General features: G+C 55.1%; 1 protein-coding gene across 3 annotated transcripts in view; it reads right to left on the bottom strand.

Moving 5' to 3' along the window:
• Kndc1 (kinase non-catalytic C-lobe domain containing 1) overlaps positions 1–11,567 on the bottom strand; it is a 52,545-nt gene extending 40,978 nt beyond the window's left edge. For 2 of the 3 annotated variants that reach the window (XM_048791418.1, XM_048791419.1), the window contains exons 1-3: positions 8,174–11,567; positions 4,782–4,980; positions 4,036–4,094 (exon numbers count right to left, since the gene is read on the bottom strand). In XM_048791418.1, the coding sequence (XP_048647375.1) occupies positions 4,036–4,094; positions 4,782–4,887 (165 nt within the window). In that variant the 5' untranslated portion in view covers positions 4,888–4,980; positions 8,174–11,567. The remainder of the gene's footprint in view (positions 1–4,035; positions 4,095–4,781; positions 4,981–8,173) is intronic. The other variant, XM_048791420.1, reaches the window with a different exon arrangement.
• Between the last annotated feature and the right edge of the window lie 8,869 nt (positions 11,568–20,436).

The following is a 20,436-nucleotide window of genomic DNA, read 5'->3' as shown; positions in this document are numbered from 1 at the left end:
GCGTGTGTGGGAGAGAGAGGCTTGTGGAAAGCCGGTGGTGGCAGTTGAGGCTCTGAGGGTTTTTCCTGAGAGGCTGTTTTGTTTGGTGTGTGTGGTTCTAAAAATAAAGTTAGTTTCTTTTGACAAGTGGCTCCTGATTGTGCCCAGCCAGACTGCGGCATGTGAGGGATGGGGTGGCTCAGCCTGGGTGCAGCCAGCAGCCTTGGCCCAAAGGGCTAGTACCTCAGTCCAGAGACCCAGGAGGCCGGGCAGGGTGCCTCTCCGTGGTGTCCACCTGGCCGTGCCACACGCTCCTGAGAGCAGCATGGCGCCTGGAGGGTGAGCTGGCCATGGGCACCTGCTCCTGGCTTGGTGTGCACCTGAACGGGGCGAGGGCTGTCCAGGTGGAGGTGCATCTGAGCCCTGCGCTCCTGAGGCCACGTGCAGCACTTAGGTCATACAGGGGTCCTGCAGCTCCTGGCTGAGGGCTCCAGAGCCAAGTTCATCTGGGACAGATCAGAGATCTCCGGGCACCTCAGGCTGGCTGGGATGATGGGTCCCCTGTCCACGTGGGAACAGGCCTTGGTGCACCTGAAGGGCCTTTCCACAGGGCAAGGTAGGAAGGACCCACCTGCTCTGGGGGTAGAAGCATGGAACCATGATTGTTACCTGGGAACTTAGAAGTTCCTTGTCATTCGACAATTCTGAGGTGAGGACCTGGGGCCCTTCCTCTGTTCCCCACCCACCAGCTCCCTGGGTGCTCCCTGGTTAAAAATACATTGAGCCCTGCTGCCCCCCACTGTCCTCCTGGAGAGCTTCCTGTGAGCTGGGTGGCTCTGGCCAGGGGGGGCCTCAGTGCCTCTGCAGACACGGGAGCTCAGCACCCTCTATGGAGAGAGCCATGTCTGCCCGCCAGCAGAGCCTGGATCTCAATGCACTCACCTCGATAGCCAGTAGGGTGAGTGGGCAATAAGTTAAAACGGACCAGTGCGACAGAAGACCCAGACACAGCCCGACGCATGGGCTGGGGTCACATCACAGGAAGCTGCGTCCTGCCCAGGGAGCACGAACCTCTCAACAAAGAGAACCCCAGCAAACCACAGACAACTACAACACACAGACAGCCCTCTGCAGCCACAGTGCGACCGAGTTAGGAGTTAGGAGCAGAAAGAAAGGCCTAGTGCGTTCAGGGGGAAGAGAGGGCTGCTGGGCCTGAATGCCCACCAGTGACCCCATGCTCATGACAGGAGTCACCTGGCCAGCCCTGCTGAGTCCACCCTGGGAAGCAGGACAGCACAGAGAAGCTGCTCTTAGCTCTGTGTGCCCTGGAGCCCCTGAGGGATGGCGGGTCCCGAGTGTGCAAACACCCGCTCTGGCTGTGTGGATGCTGCTTACAGGGATATGGGGCTGTGTGCTCAGGTATCATTTTTCTGTATACATATCTCAATGAAAAGCAAGAAAAGCTCAACCCCTTCACAAGACTGACTGACTCATGGGCTAAAGAAGGAATCTTGGTGGAAATAAAGTTCTTAGAAGCAAACGCTATGTGGCAAAGCTCACAGGATGCGGCAAAACTCACTCGTTGAGGGAAATTCATAGCCTTGTGTTGTCAACACGGATGTTGGGGAGAGGAAGTAAAAATGGGTGAGCAGGGTCCAACTCAGGTTAGAAAAGGAACAGACCCCAAACTCAAAACAAGTAAAGGGAGACAGAGTGATCAACATAAAAGAGTGTGCAGCCAAGAGAGAGCACAGACCCTGAACAGACCAGAAAGCAATGCTGTGCGGCCGACAGGAGGGGGAAGTGCAGGTGCAGACTGGCGCTCTGGGTGCGGGTGGCAGCCTGAGGACCCCTGGCTACAGGAGGGCATCACTTGCAGCCAACCCTTCTACCTGAGCCCACTGTCATCTGCTGAAATTGACCAGAAAGCCCACTCAGAAGAGCACAAACCAGGTTAGTCCTGTGACTATTAATAATCGGCTGTGACAATGAATGTTTCTGCCGGGAAACAGCGAGCTTTGCTGGACTGTCAAGGACAGATCATCCCCTTCTTAGACATGCAGGGAAAACAGGGCTGTACAGACAGGCCTCGGACCACCCCGGTGCCCAGAGAGGGAAGACCACCAGCACCCACAGAGCGTGCAGGGGGTTCACAGAGCACACTCCTGAGTCCAGCTCCACTGCATGTAGGAGAGAGGACACCTGCCCAGTTTCCTCGGTGGGAAAGGGCAATTTAATACCAGGAAGTAAATAGGTAAAGTCATTCTTTTTTTTTTTTGGTCCTGAGGATTGAACTCAGGGGCACTCGACCACCGAGCCACATCCCCAGCCCTGTTTTGTATTTTATTTAGAGACAGGGTCTCACTGAGTTGCTTAGGGCAATGCTGAATTAATTGCTGAGGTTGGCTTTGAACTTGCAATCCTCCTGCCTCAGCTGCCCGGGCTCTGGGATGACAGGAGTGCACCACGGCGCCTGGCTGGTAAAGTCAATCTGGATGACAGCAAAGGAACGCCTCACAGACGCGGGCAACGGCACTGGTGATCAACGTGATCAGTGCAGCAGGGCCAGTGTCTTGCGGGGAGGGTGGGGCGCACTGTTGGACGGGGCAATCCTTCCCCAGACAGGAGGAACCCGCACTGTGCCTCGACCCTGGCTCAGCACCGTTCCTCACAGCGCAGAATACCCAAGGAAGGCAGCCCCAGGGAGTAACCCTGCTGGTTAGGTTGGAGATGAAGAGCTGAGAGAATCTGTCCACTACTAGAAACAACACGGGAGTTTGCAGATGGGTGGGTTTAAGGTTAGGGTGGTAAAGCGACCTGTCCTTCTGTAGACTAGCAACAAGCAGGAGAAACTGCTACTAAAACACAACGTCCATTTCAGAAGAGAAGCAGAATGTAACGAATTTCTGAGAACAAATCTAATAAAAATCTCACACCCACAACAGGTAAAAGCTTTAGCTGTTGCTAAGATGTTAAAAAGACCACAGCAGGTAAAAAGCTGTCAGATGCTCACAGAGGAGACCCGGAATCTAACTTAAAGCCACTCCCACCACACGCCAGCAGAGCTTCCTGGGACTTGCAGAGCGGAGTCCAGAATCCACCTGGGATCAAGTGCCGGAGCAGCACCACTCTGCAGGCACAGCCCTCGTGGCACAGGGCTTTCTGAGCACTGGGGGATCTAGAGGCCAGTTCTAGTGCAGGGATGGACCTGGGGCGCCACAGGACAGAGTCTGCTCCCGTGGCAGGGAGCCGGTCCACTAACTGCACTGGCAAGTTGCCTGGGATGCGGAAGGAGGAGAGGGGTCCCTGTGTCACACTGGGAAAGAGTGGACGGACTGCTTACTCTGACTTTGTCACTCAGTGGTGTGCACTTTGGGCAGTGCGTGGCCTGGTACACCGTGAAATGCCCAGATTTTGTTTATTAATTGTAGTTGAATAAAAAACAACAACAGCCTCAGTGTGAAGAGGGGCTGGGGTTGTGGCTCAGCGGTACAGTGCTTGCCTAGCATGTGGGAGGCACTGGGTTCGAGTCTCAGCACCATATATAAATAAATGAATAAAATAAAAGTCCATCGACATCTAAAAAATATTGAAAAAAAAGATGACGTGTGAAGTACAAAGCTCTGAAGCTCTTGGTGGGAAACATCAGCGAATACCTGCTGGGCCATGGGGTAGAAGCCCTTGGAGGACACACGCTGCAGCAGCGAGGGAGGACACTCTGCCTGCTGCCCACAGAAGGACCCAGGCACTCGGCCACTTCCCTGCCAGCCCCCCTCTCCCCTTCCCTATCTGCAGCCTGCAGGGACTTCCTCAGAGGCCACTTGATATGCTCTCAGCGGGAAAGGAAATCACAGTAAGGACAAATGGCCCAAGGCCACCCCTCCAAACACACACTGTCCTCAAGGTTGAAGATGAGGCCCAAAGGCAGCTCCCCTGGGGTCAGCAGGAGCACTCAGGGGCCAGTCTGGAGCCCGCTGTAGTGGCCAGGGTGGCCAGGTCACCCCCAAAGGTAGCAGGAGCTCGGGGCTCAGTGGCTTGCCCTCCTGAAGCGCGTACCTCAAAGGTGTTCCCAGTCAGGTCGAACTCTGGGGGGACAAAGGCACCCTCGGGGTCATCTGGAGAGGAAAAGAAAAGGCGTTGTTCTAATCCTCTGTGAAGGAGCAGGCGGACAGACCCACTGACCAGACCCAGCCAGGAACCTCTGAGCAGTCAGGAAGGCCACTGGTGCCCGGGTCATGTCCACCTCTCCATCCCGCCCCACTGGAGGATGGTCCAGGCATCGGGAGAAGCAGTGGTTAAAAAGAGGACCCTTAACCATGCTACAGGGGAAGGGGACAAGGGTTCTGTCCCTCTTCCTGAAGGAGCACCTGGGAAGTGGCCCAGCAGCTCTGCTCTCCCTGGGAACAGTGCAGGGCGCCCGCCCACCTGAGACAGGTAGCCTCATGGTCAGGTCCCCTGTGTCCTGTGGCCACTCCCCACAGACCAGTAGGGAGAGGAGGCTCTGGGGTCTCCCATTGGAGCAGGGCCCCTTGGGGGCTATGGTGGGTGGCTCAGGCTGGCACAGCCCCTACTGGGCTCTCTGAGGGCATGTGTGACAGCCTGGGGCAGCGGGAGCCCACCAGCCACCCAAGTCCAATGGGCAACCGCCTTTCACCCTCTGTGGTACCTCGGGCCGAGGATCCCATCGGGCTGCAAAGGACCCTGGTCTCTGGGTCTGCGCTCCATCCACATGGCTGTTGGCTCACCCCAGGAGGGTGCCTCTGCCCCGCCGGGCCCACCCAGCAGCCTGCCCTTGGCCTCACCGCTGAGCTGCTCCATGAAGCACACGTTTCCACTGGTATTGAAGGCCAGCGTGTCGGGCGTGATGCACAGCGTCTGGAAGATGGCCGCATGGGCGACGCTCTGCATGGACAGGCTGCACTCCAGGCACACAGCCCAGGCCTCCTGCTCGCTGAGGCCGCTGTCCCGCAGGGAGAGGATGTCAGCCAGAGACACGTTCTCCTGCCAAGACAGGCCTCCGTGAGCCCACAGAGGGGCTGCCCCAGGCAGGCCACACGCCCAACATGGAGCAGGGCTCTCAGGAAGCAGGTGGCTCGCAGCAGTCTTTCATGGGTCGGAAAGGAGTTTCAGGCAGGACTTTTCCATTTATGATCATTACTTATGGGATGGAGTCTCAGGATTTCTCAGGCTGGTCTTGCGCTCCTGGGTGCAGCTGCTCCTGAGTGCTGAGCCTGTAGCAGGGCCCCCACATCCCACTCTAGCCTCTTTTTTTTTTAACCTTTATTTTATTTATGTATTTATATGTGGTGCTGAGAATTGAACCCAGTGCCTCACACGTGCCAGGTAAGTGCACTACCGCTGAGCCCCAGCCCCAGCCCCCAACCCCGCTCTAGCCTCTTAAAATTTACCTGTTTATTTGTGGTGCTGGAACCTAGGGGCTTGTGCTTCCTTGTCCCACCCAAGCCCTCACCACTGAACCACACTCCCCTCTTGGCCTGGTCTTTTTTTAAAAAGACTCATCCCACTGTTCTCTGGCAGTCGAAACTGTGATCATTTGGCGAACCCCAGCATGTGGCCTGAAGCAGGTGTCTGCTTATGCAGCGCTGGAACGAGGCTGTGCTCCCGGGAGGCTGGTTAGAGCCTGTGAGCTTGTGCCCAGCCGGCCACCTGCTCAGGGACAGCCTGGCTTGGCAGGCTCACAGCTTGGCCAGCACACCGAACTGTGCACAGGCTGAGCCACGGGACCGTGGAGGCAGTCGATGCCTACAGGCCATGTTCCAGTGCCCAGGGAGCCGCCCAGTGGACGAGGTAGCCAGCCTGCGATATGGTCACGTGACATTCAGCCACACCTGCATGACGGGAACATGTGTCCAGACACTAGCTGTGGGCAGTTCACACAGAGGACGCAGCACAGAGGACCCTGCTCAGCCTCCCCACGCTGAGCCACTGCAGATCCTGCGTAGGCTCCCTGGGACACAATGGCCAGTACCAACACCACATTCACACAGGCACACAGCTGCCACACGCACTCTTGCACACATGAGCCCACATGTCCCCACCTACCACCTAGGCACATGCATGCACACACATGCACAGAAACACACTCATCCACTCATGCAGTAATATATGCCCACATTCGTCCACACACATCACACATGCTTACATATACACAGCTACACATACACGTCCCCACCCTCAGTCATACAGTCACACAATAAATACTATGCCAGCCACACCACACACACTGACTCACACCCACCCACCAGACACCTGGACTCCAAGGCTCTGTCCTGGTCAGTGCTCCTCACCGGCCACCCCCTGTGTTCGTGTTGGTGCACTGCCCCACCTACAGGAGGTGGTGGGAGGTTCTGAGGGAGCCGGGCTGCGGCGCTGGTCCAGCAAAGGTGTGGGCACTCTCGGAGAGACGCAGATGGGGGAGGAGGCAGAGCTTCAGCCTTGGCCGCAGCTCCACCAGGACATAGGCTGTTCTTCGATTGTGGCCAGGAGCTCAGGTCCTAAAAGGTGTGCCTGTGTCCAGGTGGCCGGCACAGGATCCCCATAACCAGGGGTGAGGGGACCAAGGGCTCCACAGTGGGGCCTGGGTCTGCCCTGCCGTGCGTCTCTGCATGTCTGCCCGTCCATTTCCCTCTGGAGTCCAGGGAGGGGCTTGTAGTGGCCCTTCCCCAGACCTTCCAACTCATTCTGTGTGGAGATGCTGACTGCTTGCTCCTGGCTGTTCTGGTTTGAATCTAGAATGTCCCCAAAGGCCCCTGTGTTGAAGGCTTAGTCCCCATGCCACAGAGTTCAGAGGTGGTGACCCTTGAAGGCCCTGACTTCATCAGTGGGCGGACCCCTTGGTGGATTCGTAATCTGAATGGACTATTGGGAGGTGCTGGAAACCTTAGCAGGCAGGGTTGGCTGGAGGAAGTGGGTCGCTGGGGCATGGCCTTGGACGATGTCAGGTCCTTCCTGACTGCCATGAGCCGAGCAGCCTTCCTCCTCCATGCCCTTCCACCACGACGCTCTGCCTCACCTCAGGCCCAGAGGCATGGAGCCCGTCAGCCATGGGCTGAACCTCTGGACCCATGGATCCCAAAAGACCTTTCCTCCTGCGAGTTGTTTTTAGCAAGTGTTTCATCACAGTGACAGGAAGATGACCAACACACTGGCTGATCCAGGTCCGATGTAGGTCTCCCAGAGCCACCCAGGGCTCCTCAGGACCCAGCCCTGCCATGGGACCTACACCCACATACCTCACAGTGCGCCTCACACAAGTGCACAGTGCAGTGCACACACACAAGCACACATGTGCACACATGACACACACAAGCACAATGCACCTCACACAAGTATACAGTGCAGTGCACACGCACAAGCACACACACAGCACACATGTACACACATATGCACACACACATCACAAACACAAGCACACAAATGCACACGCACAAGCACACACGTGCACACAAGCACACACGTATACATACACACACAAGCACACACTAAGTGACGCGCTGCCCATGCAGGCCCCGTGGTTCTGTGCCACTTTGAGGAACAAAGCCTGCCCACGACATGAGTCTGCGCCAGGCCCAGTCCCACGGCAAGGCTGCCGACACCCTGCTGCCTCCTGCTCACACTGGCCATCAAGCCCGCCAGCTCACAGACTGTGCCGCCAAGAGAAGAGAGCCTCTTCAGGCAGGGCTGTCTTGTGGCCCGCAACACCACCTCCTTCTCAGGCCCCGGGGAAAGATGCTCCTGAGAGTCAGGAGCCTTGCCAGTGCTGGGCAGCTGCATCTCCCAGAACCTGTCCATGCTGCGAGGGTCCAAGTGTGGGACAGCAGAAGCCCTGGGGGTTCTCTGCATGACTTGAGTGAATCCATGGGGTGCAGAGCCACTGCTTCCAGTGGGGCTCAGGCCTCTTCCAGGACAAGGTCATCTCCGCCCTGGAGCTCTCATGGTACCCCAGGCCCTGTGGGCTCCCCTTATCCTGCGCAGAGGGACCCCAGGCCTGGATGCTGGGCCCTGGATGTAGGAACTTAAGATGAGTCTTGGCTAAGGGGCCAGGGGATAGGATGAGAGACCGGGAGGGAGATGGGCAGCGCTCACTGCCACTCAGCCTTCATCCTAGCACCCCAGACTTCAGCAGAGGCCCACGGCCACTCATGAACAGAGCCAGCCACATGCCTGCACTCACCTCTAGAAGGGGCAGCTCTCAGCCTGGTTGCCAGGCAGGTCCAGGCTCCAAGTGAAATATGCTTAGCCCAGCTGCAGGGCCCTAGAGTGGGTTCCATGAGGCTCAGTGGGCCACAGTAGACACATCCAAGGAGGGGGACATGCTCGGATGCGTCCAGTTGGCCTGGGCTCCTGAAGAGGTCACCTGTATAGACCCCCTGTCCAGCACACACACAAGGGTGCACACAGCTGGGGGCATCATGGTGCCTACTGCAGCCCCTCTGGCTCCTGCCATCTAACCTAGCACTTCATCTGTTGGGTGCAGGCCCAGCTCCTTGGGTGGTGAGAGGGTCCTGCTCACCCTTCCTCAATAAGGAGCTGCCCAGGGGGTTGTGGGTAGGTTGAGGGAGGTCACCCCGATTTTGTTCCCTGCTAGGCAGGAAAGAACAGTCATCATCCTGCAGTTTTGTGGGTCCAAACCCAACCTCCATGCCTGGGGGGAGGGTGACTGGAGGACAGCTGGATGGGACCTCCCACCCCCATCCCCAGGGGCTGTTCTCCAGGGCAGAGGTGGTACTTCAGCTCATCTCCAGTCCAGAGGGTGGGGCACTTCTCTGGTAGTGCAGAGGGTCCAGCTCAGGGCTTCTGCGCATTGAGGGGACCTCCCCCCACTGCTCAGACTTTGAGCCTGGATTGCAGGGGACCCAGAAGTCACTGTGCCTGTTTCAAATACACTTCTGATGACCAATTGACTTTTGAGGTGTGGTACGTTCCAGTGGGACTTCTAACTCCGAACCAAATTCACTGCTGAGAGCATGGGGCACGTGGCAGGCCCCTGGGCGGCCTGACCCCCACCGGATCCGCAGCCCTGGCCTGCCCTCCCAGGAGTCCTTCCTCCCCTGTCCAAGGCTGTCCCTCCAGGCAGCGCTCCCTGGGTCTCAGGCTGCCTCCTGCTCTGGGTCCATGGGTTTGGGTGCAGGTCATATGGAGTCCAGGAAGGCACACTGGGAGATGCTCCTGGCTGTGGCCCCAGCCACCTTGGGTCCTGAGCCTAGCCCCACCCCAGGAAGTTCTAGAAGATACTTTCTGGGTTTGACAAGGGTGAGACACTCTCTCCCCTCAGGGGAGGCATGGGACAGGAAACGCCCTGCCTGGCACCTAAAGGTGCCATCATCATCTCCTAGCCCGCCCTGGTCTGCACCCTGACCTGGGCCTAAGCCACCTGGCATGTGTCTGCTTGTCCTGCAGCCACAGTCCTGCCCAGATCTGATGTTGCTGTTCTGCCTCTGATCCCACATCCCCTGTCCAGAGCAGCTGGAATCCATGGGAGTCCAGGAGGGATGGCTCCTCCCAGAGGCTGGCTTTGTGCAGTGCTTGGGCAGAAGGTCTGCGCTGTGGGTGGAAGGTCCTCTGCAGTATGCCTGCAGGTGTCCTGGGATCTAGGGTGGCAACAACTTCCAGAACCTAGCCAGGCCTTGCTGTCCACTCACTGAGCGCTGCGGGGTGCTGGTCTCGCTGTTTTCCAACAGGCTGCTCCTGCTCCCACAGCAGTAAGGGGGCATAGCCAGCAAGTAGGTCCTGCCCACACACACCATTGTCCACCTTGGTCATCGCCATCTGGTGGCTATGGAAAAGTATTCAGGATGGGCACATTCTGCATCCCGCTGACTGTAATGAACTTTCTCTCGAGTTTGCCAGCCATTTGGACTTTCTCTGGGTCATGATGGGGAAGGGCCATCCTGGGCCTGCTGTCTTTAAGGTTCACTTCTTGACCTCATTGGTCCCATGTGGTCTGTTGTGTCCTCATTGGCACTGCCCTGGGAGCTGTGCTCTTTGGAGGCTCCTGCAGCAATGCCCTCCAGGTGACATGGCAGCTGCCCTCTTCCTTACCCTGTAGGACAGGTGCAGAAGGCTGACAGATGCAAAGCACATTTCTTCCACGTGAACCAAGCCAGGCAGTGCAGGAGGCATGACATCTGGACCCCATGCCTGCTCTCAGACACGGGACATCCGTCGATTCAAGACTGGGCCCTGGGCACCCCACTCCTACTAATAGGAGAGAAGGCAGCACCCTCCCCTGCTGAGAGACCCACCTGAACTTCCCACTGGACACCACTAAAATGGCAGTGTCACAGAGGAGACCCTCCCACGCACCATGCACATGGAAGCTGGTGCAGTCTAGGGGGTGCTGGTACACTCCTGTGACAGAAGGCAGCAGGGCACAGTGGGAGGGGAGGGCAGACCACGCTTGAGGTGCAAGGCTTGTGTTCAGACCTGGCATTGCCCTGTTTGGTGCCTGCTGCTGCCTGGAGTGCCGGGCACAGAGCAGACCCTCCAAGCTCAGCAGCTGGTGCACAAAGGTGCTGTGTGCAGAACCACATTCTCAGATCTGCTTCCAATGGCGACTAGAGGGCGAATCTTCTGAGGGGTACACTGAAGCGTGTCCTCTGGGGGAGTTTCTGAAGGCTGTGGCTGAGGACACCCTTTCTTTTCCATCAAAGACAGGGAGATATATAAAGGTTTATTTATTTCCTGGCTTCTCCTCTCTGCGGCCTTTAATTGCACCAAATCCAGGCCACATCGAGGGTGGGGGCAGTGCCAACCCCCTGCACTGTCCAAGTGGCCTCTGGGTGGCCAGGCAGCAGCAATGGATTCCTTCTTCCTCTGGAGCTCACTCCCTGGGGAAGTGTGGGGCTGGCAGAGGGGACAGGCTCTGGGGACTGCAGCCGTGGGGCCTCTGCTCCGGGAAGGTTCTGACCAAGTTCCACTCATCAGTGGGCCAGTTTGCCCACAAGGGCTGGAGCAGGGTCTTCAGCATCTCACTGTCCCCAGTGGCTGCAGAATGCTGTATTCCTCAACAGAGAGCCAGTAGTCCAGGTTGGAAACTTTCCCAAAGACCCCATGTTCTGTAAGGAGAGGGCGTCCCCGGGGGGTGGCTGCACCCTCTGGGGGCTGCTTTCATACTTGTTCAAAGCATGGAGTTTGTGCATGGGACTCCAACATAGCTTGTGGGGCCAGGTGGGCCCACCTCTCTGTCCCTTAGGGGTGGAGACCACAGGCAGAGTGCCCGGTGGGAGGGTGGGCCTGCCTCAGGTTCCCAAGTCCAGGGCAGGAAGCACAGCTCAGTCCTAGGGACGGACGGCTCTCACCCTGCAATAACCCTCCACCCACAGCCCCTGAAGCTGGCCGACTGCAAAGGTAAACAGTGCCCTATACTGACCGGTGCTGACGGTGCCCCACTGTCTACCCAACAGTTATAAGAAGCCCACCCCAAGCTGGGCACCAACTTCTGCAGTGACAGCTTCCACTGCTGTCCCATGAGGCATGCCAGCAGCGCTGGGAGATATGAGAACAGGGACTCCCAGCGGCCACCACCTGCCCCACGGGGTCTGCGGGGGCGGACGCCGCCCGGCCCTCCCCGTCCCTCCACTGACCTCTGCGNTCTGAGGCTGGCCGCCGCCTCCGCGCCCGCTGGGCCGCGCTGGGCACCACCGGCTACGCGCGCCTGGCCGCCATGGCAACGCGCCCGCCGCCTGCCGCAGTGTCGCCCGGCGGCGGCGCGGGGGACGCCTGGGGCGGGGCCGGGGCGGTGCCGAGGGCCGTGTCACTTCGCCGGCCCGGGGGCTCCGCGGGGCCCAGGCGTCCTCCGAAGAGACGTCGGAGTCCAGGGTGAACGGCGCGCCGCCCGCGCCCGCCGCAGTGACTGTTTGGGGCGGAGCCACTTTGGATCCGCAGCGGCCGGCCGGGTCTGTGCCCACCCCTGCACGCCGAGGGTGTAGGGGCCTAGCCCACCAGGAGAACACCACAGACGGTGACCTTTGCCAGATTCCTGTGCAGTCTCCCCTAGGGACCAGCTAGGTTGCAGCAGTCTCCTCAGTGGCCGCGCAGGTGGCTGGAGGACAGGGCGCTGGGCTTTCCTGAGCACCAGGATGAGTCTTGCTGTGGTGGGGCCGACAGCCAGGATGCTTGCCCCTCAGCATAGCAGAGACCCAGTTCCCCGCCTGCCCCTCTCCCCACTCCCCAAGCTTTACCTAGGGCTAGGACTCCTGCCTCCCACCTTTGCACAAAAGGGTGCACAGTACTCTGGTCATCTTGGTGGGGTCTCCCCATGCCTTAGAGAGCAGGACTGTGGGTCAGGTCTCTCAGGAGAGAGGACACTGGCTGGGCTCCCCCTGCAGCTGGCCCTAACTCCAGAGCTTGGCTAGGAGGTTCTTAATAGTACTCCTTGTGACAGGTCCTGTAGAGCCTAAGAGTGCAGTGTGGACAGGGACACATTCTGTCCTTGGGGCAGGTTCCCACAGGCTCCTCCCTGCTGGCAGGTGTAAGGGTCACCCAGGACCCTGGAAAAATGGCTGGAAGTAGTTGGGTGCAGCCCCACTGTTCAAAACCTGATTCTAAGCATGGCATGCTGGGGTGCACCTGTACTTACAGCTACTCTGGAGGTGGAGACAGGAGGATCACTTAAATCCAAGAATTGGAGGTCAGTTTGGGCCACATAGTGAGACCTCATCTCAAAAAACAAAACAAGACCTGGCTCCAGGGCCAACCAAGTCAGCTGAATCAAACTTTGTCACTGCCCCCCTGGGTTGTTTAAGAGTTAGGATCAATAGTCAGGGTGGGTTGGGGAGCACAGGAAACCACAGTTGGAGAAAAGACATCTCATAGTTGAGCGGCCTTGGCCAGCTGGCCCTGCTCTTTCTCTGGGCACCGCATAGGGTCTGCAACAGCCCTAGCCCTAGCCCTAGCCTCAGGAGGGGAGACATAGCCAGCAGACCTGTTCCAGCCCCAGGCTGGGGTGGCATCCGTCTTTGGAACCTGGGTTTGGAGGTGCATGCTCATTTGTCAAGGCCTGGGTGTGGGTGGGGCGCCTCTATCTCCCCTGCCCCCCTGTGTCCCTCAGGGAGATCTGGGGGTGCATGGCCACAAGGAGAAGACCACAGCCTGGTGCTGGTGGAGGTGGGTTTTGTCAGGACTTCAGGTGTCCCTGAATCAAACTTTGTCACTGCCCCCCTGGGGTGTTTAGGAGTTAGGATCAGTAGTCCTCAGGCTGCGTCTGCCCTCAGGCTGTCTTGCCTTCACTCTCATGCAGCCGGTGTCCGGTTGGCTCACTGAGCACGTGCCATGCGTTCACAGCAACGCTGGCCCCAACACGTACCGCCCTGTGTTCTGGTACCTCACGCATCAGAGTACTCGCTTCATGTTGGGTGCTTAGACCAGAGCAGGTCTGGGTTGGGCCACATCTTCCCAGAGCTGATGAGTCAGCCCTGTGGCTGCTCTAACCACCAAGTGGCCTCTGATGGGTCCTCCATGAACAGATTGTGGGAGTGGCCTTCCTGCGTGTGTGCCTACCACATGCCTAGAGGGCACACCTTCCTCTGGCGGTCTCTCCAGGGACGTCGGACTTCTTCAGAGCAGGCCAGGCTGCACCATCTGGCCCTGGCTTTGGTGGCACTCCTGTCTTCCAACAGCTAGCTTCTCAATTTTTACTCTTCCCTGAATGTTCCCTCCTCTGTCCCCCTCCATCACTCCTCCTGCAAGACCCTCCCTTCTGCATTGACATTTGCCTGTTGGGTCCCTGCCCACCCTGCCCAGGGCCTGCCTGCCCTGAATGCCCTCCTCCTCAAGGCACTCAGGGACCCAGCCTTGGACACTTGTTCTGAAATCTGGCTCCATGTTGCACCAGGCCCTTGTCACATTCAGCTGCTGTTGGGATTTGTCCTGTTCTTCTGCCCATCTCTCCACCAGATGATGGCTCACTCCTGTGCTGCGGCATGCAGTTGGCTCAGCTTGACAAGGCAGGTAGGCGGGGACTTTGAAGTCTTGGCTCTAGCTCTCCCAGGAGGGGCTTGACAAGCTGTCAAATCACTTGTATATTTTGAAGTCAACATCTAAATTTTTTAAAAAATAAAAAATATAAATAATTGCAAAGAAGGTAATTTCTTGTGGGGTATAAATATTGATGCTCTAAAATAAAACTGTTAGTCACTTCTGTCAACGTACCCAAGAAGCTAAATACCAAAGTGGTTTTTTACCCACCATCAATCATCCACAAAATCCATAAACACTTTTTTTCTAGGTTAGAAATCTCTGAACATCTCTCCCTTAGCTCATCCTAGGCATCTCGTTTTGCCCAGAACCGTGTCCTCCAGTGACATGTTTTTATTACTTAAAAGTTTCTATTGACCCTTTATCAGAAGGTGTGACAAATACATGTAAGTTTTAGTAAGCTAAATATTTAAAAAACAGGGGCTGGGATTGTGGCTCAGTGGTAGAGCGCTCACCTAGCATGGGTAGGACGGTGGTTCAATCCTCAGCACGACATGAAAATAAAATGCATTGTGTTGTGTCCATCTACACCAAAAAATAAATATTAAAAAAATACTTAAAAAACGAACCATTTTTAACCTTTTTTTTTTTTTTTTGCTTGCAGTGACCTAAAGCTCATGCATGCTCCCTTTACAGGGTGGAGGTAAGTGATAAGGCCATTTGTGTGTGGAGGGAGCAGACCCGCAAGGAGGCCTCGGTGTGTGGCTGCTGAACTCTGGGCACGTGAGCTTTCTCGTCCTGGCCCTCCTTGCAGGAGTGCTGGGGCAGCTGGAGCACAGGTGGAGCCCACCCTCCCAGGTGACAGGCGCTTCCTGCAGTTGCTGTTGAGGGGAAGCTGGCTGTTGCCTTGCCAGCCCCTGACGCCTGAGCACCAGCTTCTGGCAGCAGCTTCTGCAGTCCCTCCACTTGGGGGGGGGGGTCCCATCCACCTGACAGAAGTCACACAACTGTGAGGGCGCCCGTGAAGTTCATATTACCAGCATACGCCCCGTGTGCCACCTTGCTGAGCTCCTGGCCCATGTCCCTGTTGCCTTCCCCACAGGAGGTCTGTGTGTGCCTGGGTGTGGAGGTGAGATCAGCACAGAGGGGACAGGCATCACCAGCTCAACTGCCCCTTGCAACATGTGGGGCAGGGAAACTGCCCAAGGGAACTTCTGACCCCTGTGACTTCTGACACTGGGCTCCCCACCCGGCACCCTTGGTGAGAAACCGCTCTGGGAAACTGGATAGAGCCCATTGGAGAAGGGACAGTCCACCTCCAGCTGACTGGCCAGGAGGCCACACCCCCAGCACACAGGCTACACCAGCACCACCTTCTTGAGGGCTGCAGAGCTCTCCACATGCACGCTGGCCCCAATGCCCTGCATTCCCTTCGGCAGTGTCTTGGCTACTCTTGGTCCTTTAGGTCACGACACATTCTAAACCAGTTTGCTGTGTACCTAGGAATCTGATTGGATGACAACAGCTCTGCTCTTCCACAGGTCTTTGTAAGGCTCTGATCATGACCACAAGCATCTCTCCACTGTTCCGAGCCTCCCTCTATCCCCTGGATAATGCCTTGCAGTTGTCTGTGAAGGGACCTTGTGCATTTTCTATTATAGTTGTCATGGATATTTGAATTTGTGGTATTATTGTAATGACATCTTTGTACATAGTTTGTTTTCTGCTCAGTGCTGGCCTGTGGAAGTGACATGGGCTTTTGTATGATGACCTTATATCCAGTGACGTGCTAAGCATGCCTGTCAGTTCCAGCCTCTGGATCGTGCTGATTTCCTATGTAAGGAGGTTCGACTTCTTGGAGGCTGGTCCTTGTCACGTTCCTTCCTCTTCCTTGATACTCCTGCCGGGACCTCATATACTATAACTGAATGGCAGTGGTCTGGTTCCTGATGTTATAGTTCACACTAGATGTGATTTTGCTGAGGTTTTTTTTTAATCTCCCTTTAGCAGAGTAAGCTTCCTTCCACTGCTGTTTGCCAAGGGTTCTTTTTAAAACCACAAACAGTCGTTGGATTTTGTCAAATGTGCTTTCTGCACCCGTTAAGATGATTGTGACATCTTCCTTTGTTCTGGTGACATGCTGGAGCCCCAGATAGATGTTCGATGCTCCTGGAATAGATGCACACAATTGTGGCCTTTCATCTTTCCTAACACTGCTGGGCTGGGTGGAGGGTTCTAGGGCAGGGTCTTGGCTTTGCTTTCATTGCCCTGTAACTGTCTTTCTCTCACCATCCTCACTGACTGTAAGTACAGGTGGTGCTTGCTTGTGGGTAAGGGACCGTGTGTCTTTTCCTGTTCTCTGGAACAGTTCCTGCAAAACTCCCTTGATTCTTCCTGCATGTTTGGTAGAATTCTCTGATGAAGCCATCAGCCATCTGCACAGAGATGCCTTTTTTTATGGGACAGTTTCAAATTATGTTTCAGTTCCCAGTTACGTAACCATGAAGTTGTTCAGCTCCTTCTTCCCTAGGAGTTCTTGGTCCCGTCTCGCAGGACTGCCTCTGGGCACTCCCAGCCTGCCCTCTTGGCCCTCTTGAGCTGCGGGCCACTAGAGCCCCTCCAGCTCCTGCATGTGGCCACATGCCTTTCTTCTTTGATCAGATTTTTTTAGGGCTGTTGACTTCATTCATCTTTTTATAGAACATGTCATTTTAGTTTATTAATTTCTGCTCTTCTCTGTATTATTTCGTTCTTTTGAATTTCTGCCAAGGGGGGGGGGGTTCTGTTCTGTTCTCCAGGTGGGTGTTGATCTGACCATTGATCCTCTCTCCTGACCTCTTCTCTCGCGGCTCTCTCTCTAGGCACAATTTTAGCATGACAGGGGTTGACATCACCATGTTCTGGTCACTCAGGTCAAATGTTTTCTTGAATTCCAATTGTGGGGTGTTTCCTGGTCACCTGGATGGGCTCCCTGGTACACGCTCCCCATGCCCCATATTCTCCCAACCCTGAGTTCACAGGGCTCCTGTCTTCACTGCCCCATACCCTTCTCCTTTAGTCTGTTTGTTCTTCTAGCCCTGGAAAGGTAAGTGATAACCATTTTCTGTGATGAGAACTGGCTTCTGCTAAGTCAGCCTGTTCTGATGTATTTGTTGTTACACATGCAAAGCACAAGGTGTTTTAAATTTTCCTATTGAAATTATCGTTATGAAATGCACTTTTTGTGAATTTGGGCAAATACTTCTTGCCCTAAAAAGTATTTGGGAAAATATTCAAGGGCCAAAATCAGCAGTGTTTGATTAGGCAAGACTTTTGTTTATTCTTTTATTCTTACCTTCCTATATCCTGATATTTAAGTTGTAGATTTTGTTAACAGTAATCAGAGACATAAAGATGTAAATGAGATCCAGCGTGACCATTTTTGTGTTTGAACTGGGACATTTACTGTGTTTATATTTAATCTAACTACTGATATATTTGCATTAAATCTGTCACTTAATTTCTTTTTCCCCTTGTTCTATGTTCCTTTTTCTTTCTTCTGTCTTAAGTTGCATTGTTATTGTATCTGTTTTTCATCTTTGTTCATTTGCAAGTTTGTAGAACTTCTGGAATCCCTGGCTTGTGTTCTTAGTCAATTTTGGAAAGTTTTGTCTTTAGATATTGTTTCAACCACTTTTTCTTATACTCTATTCACCCCCTTTCTCTTAGTGCACCCATAAGGCCTTAATATTTGTATTCCAACTACATTTATGATAGATCTGCTCATACTATTCTCCACATCTTTTGCTCTCTTTTCTGAATTTTCTTTTTGCACTTTATTTTGTATATTTTCATATGGTCTATCTTCTAATTCACAAACTCTGTCTTTAATTTTGTCTAATCTACAATTCAATCTATTCATTGAATTCTTTTAGTTTTTTTTTTTGTGTGTGTGTGTGTGGGGGGGAGTATAGAACTCAATCATATTAGATCATTAAAGGTTTTGGATTCTTTGCCAAAATTCTCAGCCTTATCTTTTATATCCTTGAGTATGGTGAGCAAGTTAAGCATGTGTCTGAAAACTCCAATAGTGGGAACCCTTGTGGGTATTTTCCTTAGCTCTGTTGTTTCTGCTGCTTTTTATTTATGTGTTTTTTTTTTTTTTAAATCATGTGCTTGTTGTTCTGTTTGCGAAAGTACTCTTGGAAATCATTTGAGAACTAAGATATTTGGTCTTCCCCAAGAGGGGGCCTGAGTTCGTTATTTGCCACAGCTTATGCTAATGTATTTTAAAGTAGATTCTATAACAGGGGCTCCTTGAGAATTGGAGTTTCAAAGCAGGTTCTGGTCATTGTCCTGGTGAGCTCTGTTTTGTTTCCAGTCTCTTCTCCCTCCCGCCACCTCCCTTTCCCCCTCTCCCCTCTCCCCCTCTCCCTCCCTGTCTCCATCTCTCCCTCCTTCTCTCCCCCTTTCCTTCTCCCTCCTTCTCTCCATTTCTTTCTCCCTCCCTCTCTCCCTGTCTGCCTCTCCCCCTCTCCCCTCTGTCCCTCATTCCCTCTCCATGTCCCTCTCTCCCCCTCTCCCCTCTGTCCCTCCCTCCCTTTCTCTCCCTCTCCCTCCCTCTCTCCATCTCTCCCCTTCTCCCTCCTTCTCTCCCCCTTTCCATCTCCCCCTCTCTCCGGTCTTCCTCTCTCCCTCTCCCCATCCCCTCTCTCCCTTTCTCTCCCTTGTCCCCTCTCTTTGTCTCTCTCTCTCTCTCCCCTTTGCTCTCGCTCTCTCTGAGCCATTTCTCCTCCCCAGCTGATCTCCAGTTTCGGGAGCAGCAAGGTCTGCATGTGGATCATCTTGTGACAGAAGCCAAAGTTGCCCCTCAAACAATGATGACCTCCCGGTGCCATCAGGACCATTCAGTTAGCAGTCAGCCGGACCTCAGTTTAACCAAGACTGAGTGACCACGCACACTTGTGGCCCCTCCCTAGTTCTTCCTCCATACAGTGTCCTGAAGAAGGCTTAGGACACCAGCCCTCGTTCCTTCCCAGTGTGGCCACACTGAGCAGACTCCTTCACCGTGTCTCCACCACTGTCCCTGTGCTGACTGCGCAGTCATGGTGAGCGTCCAGACCTGGCCTGTTGGACCGGAGCCCAGCCCTCTGGCCGAGGATTCCATAAACAACTCCAGACATAACTGCAAAGAATAAATCAGACCTTATATTAGGACTTGACAGGTGTTTTGAAGGGAAAAAAGCACTTTAGAGAATAGGGATGCTGGAGGTCAGGTGTATGTGAGGTCACATTTGGCCTGTTTCTAGAAGCAACCATGCAGAGTTGGGGAGGAGCACTCCTGGCAGAGGGACAGCCAGGGCAAAGGCCCTGAAGCAGACATAGAGAGCAAAGAGGCCTGGGGTGGAAACGGGTAGTGGACTGTCACTGAGCAGCGGTGGGAGGCTCATCGTAGGGCCTCGCCTGCAGAGGGGTGGGTGTCTGCGTTCATGTTCCAAGGCTGCTGTGGTGAAGGGCTTCATCCAGCACTGGTCTCCGGCAATCCTAGGGCCAGAGTCTAGAAAGTCCAGGTGTTGGCCAGGCCACAAGGTGGGCCTCTCCCAGGCTCCTGCTGGCTACCACAGCCCCCAGCGTTCCTTGGCTGTGGCATGACACTGCAGTCCCTGCTCTGCCCTCACGTGGCGACTCCCATGTGCCCATGTGTGTCTGTGACCAAACTTCCCTCTTCCATGAGGACACATCGACACCAGCACCACTCTTCTGAACTAGGTGAAGTCTGCAAGGACTGTATTTCACAGAGGCCTGGGTAAGGGAGACCCTTATTGGGTTTATAGGTTTATTCTAAAGGATATTATGGAAGCTACAGCTGAACAGCCAATGAGGTGAGGTGCGCTCTCTTCTGCACAGGGCTGAGGATCATGTAAGGGGCTCCTGAGTCCTGCACAAGAGTTTCCACCAGCGGGGTCACCAACTCCTCCCCACAGGGTTCCAACCCCATCTCTGGTGTCTCTGGTGACAGGCCCTATCCTGAGGTTCCCTGGGGGCCCTACATCACCTCATTAGCATAAACTCCAAGTCTTCAAAGGGCTCCTTGGGCTCCTGCCACTCAGAGAGTCTGAGTCTTGCCTCTGCAGGTGGGGTTGACCCCACCAGTTCTTCCCTGGCCAACTCATTTGTAGGACCCTCATAAGACTTCCTGGGGGAGGCAGGGGCCCAGGGGGCTCTTGTTCTCACTAACCAGCTCTGGCACCCCAGCAGGCAGACTCACTGACCGGCTCTGGCGTCCCAGGCTGGACTGGGGCCTTGCTTCAGGGAGCTGCAGAGCCACAGGGTCCTGGTGCAGGGCTCTCTACTCTGCCACTTTAGATGGATATCCCTGTGTGGTGGGGTTACACACCAGGGTAGAGAGGGCGCCCAATGCTCTGTCTCTGAAGGTATCCGTGTGCTTATGTGCACACATGCACACACACACACGCACATGAAGGTCAGCTCCCAATTGGGTACTCTCGTGTGCTCACACTCGTGCACATACCCCCCCCC

The sequence above is a fragment of the Marmota marmota genome, unplaced genomic scaffold, assembly GCF_001458135.2.
Source record: "Marmota marmota marmota unplaced genomic scaffold, marMar, whole genome shotgun sequence".
NCBI lineage: Eukaryota > Metazoa > Chordata > Mammalia > Rodentia > Sciuridae > Marmota > Marmota marmota.
Note: the sequence above shows the minus strand (reverse complement) of the source record. Positions and strands in the feature narration are given on the sequence as shown.